Source organism: Rhea pennata, chromosome 2 (genome assembly GCF_028389875.1).
Source record: "Rhea pennata isolate bPtePen1 chromosome 2, bPtePen1.pri, whole genome shotgun sequence".
In the NCBI taxonomy this organism is placed as follows: Eukaryota; Metazoa; Chordata; class Aves; order Rheiformes; family Rheidae; genus Rhea; species Rhea pennata.
In genome coordinates this window covers 76871384-76879774 of record NC_084664.1, presented here as the reverse complement: position 1 = coordinate 76879774, position 8391 = coordinate 76871384, and the positions used below count along the sequence as shown (strand labels likewise).

At 37.5% G+C, this 8391-nt stretch overlaps 1 protein-coding gene across 1 annotated transcript; it reads left to right on the top strand.

Moving 5' to 3' along the window:
* The first annotated feature begins 2139 nt into the window (after positions 1 to 2139).
* Positions 2140 to 7619, top strand: LOC134136227 (carboxymethylenebutenolidase homolog). The gene is made up of 5 exons (XM_062567992.1): positions 2140 to 2345; positions 3030 to 3137; positions 4978 to 5120; positions 5500 to 5591; positions 7440 to 7619. Exons 1-5 carry the CDS (start codon positions 2140 to 2142, stop codon positions 7617 to 7619), a joined length of 729 nt encoding a protein of 242 aa, XP_062423976.1.
* Positions 7620 to 8391: the final 772 nt, after the last annotated feature.

The window sequence follows — 8391 nt, the reverse complement described above, 5'->3', positions numbered from 1 at the left end:
GGCTGACTATTTACTAACATTCTTCACAGCCTGGAGAAGAGGCAGCTGGCTAAGAATCAATCTAGATAGGCCAAATAAATGATTTCTGGGAAGCAACCAAAATATATACAGTAGGCTGTTTCACAACTACTACAAAGCTTAATGCCTCCTAAACACTACTTCCTTGAAGGGGACACCACAGGTTGTGCCCTTCTGAATGAAAGCCCTCAGTGAGGTAAGATTCTGGCTGCCATCTGAGAAGCTGGCAGAGCTGGCTGTTTTGGGGAATGCCTGTGAATTCTCCAAGCAGTATCTTAACATTTCAACACGATGATTAATCTTAGGTTAAGAGAAATGAGGTAGAAAGTACTTTTGCATAAACAGATGACTCAAGCATTTGTAGGCCTGTTATGAGGGACCTAAATAGGAATGTTACAACTACTACTTTCATAAGATGACAAAACCATGGAGTTTTGAGTCCTGGAGATCAGGCTACTCCATGCTTCCTAGAACTAACCTTGCTGTTCAGATGTTGAGCAAGGTAGGAGAAACAATTAACAAATGTAATCATCTCTCAGTTATCTGCAGGATTACTCAGATCACAAGATCACTCCTCTCATGGATATTTCTGAAGCAGCTTAATTCCAGAATCAGCAGAGTTGCATTCATCCAGTTTCTGTATCTCTACCCCACACTCCTATAGCTGGGAGTTACAGGAGTAATCAGGCATATTTGTTCAAGCTCAGTGCTAGCCCTACCAGATCTAATGACAGCAGCCCCAGGGTTGGCAGAGGATGAAGAAGAATAGTGTCTCTGTATTATACTTTGGGAATGCTGATTACCTTGGGTAGAAGGTAATATAAATGCATAGAAAAAGTTTGATGCTGTCATTGAACCTCAGTTAATTATGCAAGCTGGGAAGCACTGTGTAGGCACAAGAAAGCTGTGCAAAGTCTCTGCAAGACTGACTCCCTGTTGTTAAATCTATGTGCATCACAGTTTACCGTGTGTCCATATTATCTAGGCTTTCCCATTACTTGGCGAGACCTAGTTCTCTGCTGCTGTGGTTAATGGAGAGCTGATGAACATTTACTTTCATGAGAAAATTTCCGCCTTTCCAAGATGGCTAGAAAGTTTTCTGAAACTCGTGTTACTACTCTAGCAGAAGTAATAGGTTGATATAGAAATTATGAAGCTGAGAAAGTCAAAATGTATATGTGGGTGTGGGTACATGTCCCCAAGAACTGTTTCAATGTCAGCGTGTGGCTGGAAAATGCTACAGTTAACACTGTTCTTGCAGACTTAATTGGGTTCCTTGTACAGATGCATTACAACACTACTTTTAATTACAGGATCACATTCTATTTTTTTCCACAGTCCATTCCATGTTCCGGGGATATAAAACTGGAAGGACTTTTGACTTTAATCTCTCTGGCACAGCTAGTGTCTTGTTTGTAACTGCTATTTTTGGAGAAGAGACAAATACTCTCCTGAAAGCCCAAATATTTTGAATGTAACTTGTACCTGTGTTTGTTTTCTTGCACTCCCTTTTGAGGAACTATGGAAGGCCTTGGAATCTAATTTGCAAAGCAGTATTGCAGCTGTTCACTAATTACAGCTGATTCATGGGGTCCCAGAACAGCTGTGATGATCTGTAGCTGCTATGAACACACACATAGCTAGTAGGGAGCAGCACTGAAAGAAGCACTGAACACGATAGCAGTTGAGTGCTCTGGTCCTTACCCATCACATAATTCAGTGCAACCAGCATGTGATTCTGTATGAAGACACACATGACTGCCAGGACTGATCATTCTCTCCATATGTCTGGGGAGAAAATAACATTTGAAGCAGCTGCTTCACACCAGTATTGATAGAGTTACAAGAGAGCAAAACAAACGTGGTATTATAGTCAGTACCTGCACATATATGTTGTTTGTGATTGATTAACTTTGCTTTTTTTCAGCTCAGTAACATATAATAGATTAAGAACTATTCTGCATTAGAACATTGCTTTTGAGTTTTTCTACTTTCTTCTTTCAGACATAGAGGTGAAAGTTACTTACAGAAGTTACAAAACTACATTCTGCAGATCACGTTTTCCCATTTACTTTAATCTTGTATTAACAGATTATCTTTTTTTTTTTTTTAGGTTTCAAAATGGCCAATCATTTCCTATATGATAGTGGAGAAAGATCTCAATACAGGTGCCTTGGACAGGAAGTACAAATTGAGCACATCAAGGCATACATTTGTAAACCATCTTTCTTCACAGACAAAGCTGTGCTTGTGATTCATGATATATTTGGATGGCGCTTTCCAGACATGAGATACATAGCTGACTTAGTAGCAGTTCATGGATACATGTAAGCAACTGTCTTCACTCTTAAGAAATAGGTCACTAGGCCCAGAGTTAAGCATAGCACATGATGTTCTCCGTTTGCCTGGGGCAACCATACCGTTTTAGTCTGAGTGAACAGAACACAAAGGGATGAGGTGTTCCCAGGAGGCAACTGCATCAAAGCTACTAAAATAGACCAATCACAAATGGCCACCTGAGTAAAAAGGTACAAGGACAGTCACGAAGTGGCAGCGTTTGTGCTTATCTGGCATTGTGGGTGATTAAAAGATGGACATGTCTATCTTTTACACACAGACAAAAAAATGTCTGTGTATGTGTCTAAGTTGTATAAGCTTTTCAAAACTAAACCTTTTGGAGTACAACCAATACTAATAGTTGCTTTAGCTTTTACTAAGTCAATGTGTTTATACAGAATCAAGAGGGTTCTTTTTTAAATCCTGTTGCTGCTGTATTAAGTATGCCTATGGAAATAAGGAGTTCATTTGTGGATTTTTTTCTTTTTTTTTCCCATAGAAGGACATACATTTTTAGCTCTGCTGTTTACCAGAATAAATTATTAGATTATGATTCAGATAGCAATCATATAGATGAGTACTCTGGGATAGAAAAGAGATTAAAAACCATTCAGACATGCATAGTTTCTTCCCATCTGGACCTGAAGATTGACTTGGTTCTATGTCTCACACAGAGCTATCTGCCCAGATTTCCTCAAGGGGAAGGAGCCTTGGAAAACTACTGATCATTGGGCTGACTTTGCTGACTGGATGAAAGATCATGATCCTATGAAAGTAGACAGGTAAGATGTACATTTGTGCTTGAATTTTAAAGAGCATGCAGCAAACAAGGGGAATTTGTGTGCCTCTGAAATGTTAAAAGCAGCACCTTGCAGCAGGGCAAGCTGGCTGCATACACGATTGCTCTTTCTGGGTGGTTCTTCTATGGCTTTAGGCACCATCTTGGGATTTGGAAAGGATCATTTGCCCTACCTATCACTCCACTTATTGTTCCTGTCTCAGTCTTGTTTTCCTGGGCCCTTTCCTAACTATGTTGTACTGACTGCACAAGCCCATAGCCAGTATTTCACAGGCTATGAACTACCAGCACTCTCACACAGATGTGCTGACACTGCCTCCGCTTCCTCAGGATAAGGAGGAAAACTCTTCAGAGAGCCCTTGTGTAATCTGCCAATTGTCATTTGCCCATCCTTGCCTTCTCCCTTGTAGATAATACTCTCCTGAGCAGCACCAGATCAAAATTTGCAAGATTGCCCCAAAACTGAGATACACCTGATAAATGATACTGATTTTATCAATACATGTAATAGAGGGACTGCTATCTGTAGATCACAGCAGTGTCGATAACAAACCTTACCTGAAATATGGGAGGCATTATTGTTTCCGGCAAATTATTGTGGTGTCTATTACCACAGTCTAGAACTTCAGAAGATAATAGTGGACAGAGTGACACTCAATTACTCAGCTGCCATTTTGTAAGCCACAAAATATTCCTGTGATCTTTTCAGGAGGTCCCAGTGCCCACAGCCTAACTCTGACACCTCTCAGCACAGCTTTTGACCATATAGCTGCAGTACTTGTGTGACTAAATTTTTTGAAAAGACAAATGGATAACATTTACCTAAAAAATTCCTATCTGTAGCGTACAGATATGTAGGCACTGTCTTAATGAGTTAAGACTTCAAGGACATGGGCAGATGTTCAGAGCACAAGGAGTCCTGTTAATGCACACATGACTTAGTACCCTTCCAAACAAACCAATTCAGAAAGTCTGCCCATTCATTCACAGTGCAGTCCACAGCTGCAAGCCTGCAAGACACACAGATCATGGATGATACCATTATCAAACTGCTGTTTTTGTCAGTCTAACCAAACTTGTGATAACCCTACTAATATACCTGGGTTTTGAAAATACAGTTACTAATATATGCAGTCTACATTTAAAATTCCCTGACAGATAACTCTGTAGATAATAAAACTATTGAGATTTATGAAATCAGCAACAAAAAATTAATTAAAAGTTTGACCTGCTCTAGTGTACCTTAAAAACACTTTTCATATTTTTTGCAATACCTGCTTTTTAAATATTATAGTTACTGACAGTTTAATTTTAAGTAATTATTAATTTAATATGCTGTTATTGTATGTGGGCTTGGTAGGATATTTTAATATTAGCTCATACAACAGGAATGACAGACTAAGGTGATTCCTTTTCTAAATACATGGACTCAGCAGAGAGAGCACAGTGAAGCTCATCTATTCCTACAGTCCATAATGCAAGGTGTTGTTCTACTTGCAGATATGTCTGGTATTTAGTTGTCCTGTCCTAGACAAACTGATTCAATTAAAAATTTACTTCTTTTGAAAACAGAGGAGCAGGTGACAATTCAGGTATGTACCTGCACCTGTGTATGGCTACTTCCCTAAACTAGGACTAGCTATGTTAACTCCCCTTTCAAAAGTAGAAACACTGATCTCAGGTTGAAATTATATTTTTGTTTTAAATGATCTGGGCTGTAGATGGAGAAAATTTCATGTGTTTCTCACTTTCAATTTACTTTTTAGATTGTCAAATGTATTCTGCTATAGATTCCTTAGTTCACTTTTGTTTATATGTCTTAGGGAAGCTGATGTTGTCTTGAAGTATCTAAAGGAACAATGTGGTGCAAAGAAGATCGGTATCGTTGGGTTTTCCTGGGGTGGAATGGCAGTACATCACCTGATGCTGAAAAATCCTCAACTAAACGCGGGGGTGTCGCTCTATGGTAGTGTAGAACACATGAAAACTTACATGGAGTTATATGACTATATATAGTTTTTAGTCTAGTTATTGCTTTATAATGATTTCTGTAAATGCTCAACTCAAGGATGAGTTGCCGATTTTAATTATCCTAATTTATTTTCATATTACATTTTTTTTGCTGTCAAAATTTAAGACTGGTGTAAACCAGAAAAATTATTTCTTTTCACTGAAATGAAATGCTTTTTTTCAAATGCTTTTTTTCTCTATCGGAATAGAAACTATCCTGATCTTAAAAAATACACTTAAGAAGTAAACATAAATAGAAATTTTGTGTTCGATATTGCCATTCATCTTGCAAGAATGTTACCTCACTAACAGACTGTTTCTCAAATACATTATAGGAATAATTAGGGACTCTGAAGAAAGATACAATCTACTAAATCCCACATTTTTCATTTTTGGTGAGAAAGACCACACTATTTCTTATGATCAGGTAAGCTGTTGTGCTAGAAATGATTTTTCTTTCCCCAGAGTTCTTCTATCCTACATAGCAGAAATCCTCGCTTGCTAGAAAACATTTTCTGATATGAAAGATCAGACAGTTTGGATTGTTTTTCTTGTATTTCAACTTCCTCATATCTTACTGAGGTGAGGTGATCTTTCTTATTCAAAGGCATCTTTTTTGAGGTGAGAAATGCAGTAAAGACCAGTGATGGTCTCCAAGTGGCTGGGCAAGTGGAGTTTGAAATTAAGCAGTGAGACACAACTGATGTGAGTCAAACAGACCAGAAACTTGGGTACTACTGCTGTGAATGAGAGGTCAGTTACTTAAACCACTGAATACGAGTCTGGACTTTGAAGAGATAACAATAATTTCAGCCCAGCAGCCGAACTTTCTGAATGATATAGACCCAATGACTAACTGCTTTTGGGTACAACAAGGCCAAATGAACTGTGTCAGAAAAGTGGTCATGAATTTCAACTAAGATGATTGCAACTTGTGGACTCTATTTTGACTTCTGACTGCCATCTATATTTCTACATAGCTCCTATCATAAGCTTGTTAGAGAGGCTGAATAAATGTGTGCACAGGAAACTGGAGTCCTCTTCAATGTTTAAATTCCTTCTCTCCGATGACAATGATAACATACCTCCTCTGGAATAGCTCATTATGTAGTAATGGGGGTCTACCTGGGGAACTGGCAGTACTCTCTGGTAATGAAGAAGCCAATCAATATTCACTTTTGGCTGTGTTGTTCAGTATGTTGACTTACACCTCAAATATGCTGCTCCTTCATTCACTGTCGACCTGTTCTAATGACAGAATCTTTTTCTAGGCTCTCACATTTCATAAATCTTTTCCATCATGAAATTAAACATTGAAGCCATACCTTCTTCTCCTCAAGTTCTCTCTCTCGAACCTCAATGTTATCTATGTAGCTTTTGTAAGGAATTTCTTAAACTTATTTAAAAAATCCTCAATTTTCTGCACTGAGTAATATAGAGATCTGTGAAAAAAATAACACGAACCTGAAATAAATCACAATACTGTCTAATCTGCATAGGCAGCAGAATTAAGCTTGTACAGACAAAATCGGTGATCATTCTCCTATTTTGTAACTTTTCAGTGCTTGATATTGGGACTGTAGCACTTGTAGTACAGAGGAGCTTTTGTATATTCCATACAAATAGATACAAGCTATATAGAAGTTGCCAACACTCCCCTAAACTCTGGTACTGAATTTCACTCCAGCTTTTGCCTGTGCACAAATAGTTATAGTGGAATGGTAAGATAGAATCATTCCAATTGAAATAAACACAAAAATGTGCCTATATACAGGTACCTAATCATATGATTAGTACTGTGGGTGTGTGTGGGTGTACATGAACATCAGAAGATTGTGCAGGAGTAGTTTTCTTTTTGCTATTCAATAAACTAAAAAATCCTGTGTTTTCTTAAACTTCATTACTAAGCCAATCAAAAATATTTTGGATTGAGAATCTCTTAGATTTAGGGAATATGTTCTCTTTAGATGAGAGATCTTGAGATCCTGATCTGATTAAAAATTAGGTTTCAAGCCATATTTAAGCCTCTGAATGGAAATGCACCTGTTCATTAGGGCAAGGAGACTTACCAAACTATCTCTGCAGTACCTATTAAGGGTTCTTAGACTCACCTGTACATTTTAAAACTAATCTAGTGTTATATTAAAATTTCTTACCTATTGAGCAATAGAGTGTGCTTCAAGTGTGACAATGGGGAAAAGGCAAAGATGTAGTGATGTGACAAATGGCAAACTTTAAAAAACACAACATAAGGGAAAAATGCTTTCTTTTACAGATCACCTTACTGGAGGAGAAGTTGAAACAGTACTGTAAAGTTGCATATAAAATTAAAGTTTATCCTGGACAAGTTCATGGGTTTGCACAGTTGAAGCCAGAAGATATGAAACCTCAGGATAAACCTTATATTGAAGAAGCTAGACAGGATATGCTTGATTGGATCAAAATGTATATTTGACAAAAGTATAAAGTAACATTAGGTTTCAAGATCAGTCTTTAATTAAAATTTAATTTAATTTTTAAGGGGAAAAAAAGCCAAGGGGAAATTATCCTATTTTGAAATTTTTTCACAAACAAAAATAGGAATATTTTAATTTATAATTCTTAATTATTACAAGACTTTCACAAGACTGTGAAAACAAAATTGGACTGAAGTACCATTAGGCATTAAAGTTATTCAAATTCATCTTGCCTTGTATTTGCTTCATTATTCTGCTTTATGACATTAACAGTAATGGTATTGTTTATCCATTCTTCTATCCTGGTGAGTACAACTTTTCATTCTGATTTTACCTGAGTAGTTTCAGGTTTTATTTTAGAATGATGACTGGTGGTCTCAGCTGATAATATAGGAATAATCTGGTTTTGCACAAAACTATTTTTATTTACACAATATTTATTTATTTATTTAGACAATTTGTGTCAGACATACTGATGCACTAAGCAGAATTTCCCATGCATGAAACAAATGGCTGGCTGTATTAAACAGTAAGGGGTGATGTTAGGAAGTACCCTCCAAGCGTTCCCTTGTCAATGTTAAGAGCACTTTCAATATTCCTTCATCAATACCAGGTAAAAACATAGCCAGTCCCTTCTAACTGTGAAGTCATGAGTATGGTGGAAGCAGTGGGTTTACTGTCCCGCTCTAAACTTTGGTGATCAGGCATGGGGCTCACCAACAGGTACCCCTAATCAGCCCTGGTTTTACCATCTGCCATATATTATGTGCC

Excerpts from the sequence above, each read along its gene's own strand:
- LOC134136227 (XM_062567992.1), top strand. The coding sequence starts at position 2,140 with ATGGCCAATCATTTCCTATATGATAGTGGAGAAAGATCTCAATACAGG. Across the intron at positions 3,138-4,977 it reads GATCCTATGAAAGTAGACAG|GGAAGCTGATGTTGTCTTGA; the intron begins GTAAGATGTACA and ends TATATGTCTTAG. Across the intron at positions 5,121-5,499 it reads CGCGGGGGTGTCGCTCTATG|GAATAATTAGGGACTCTGAA; the intron begins GTAGTGTAGAAC and ends AATACATTATAG.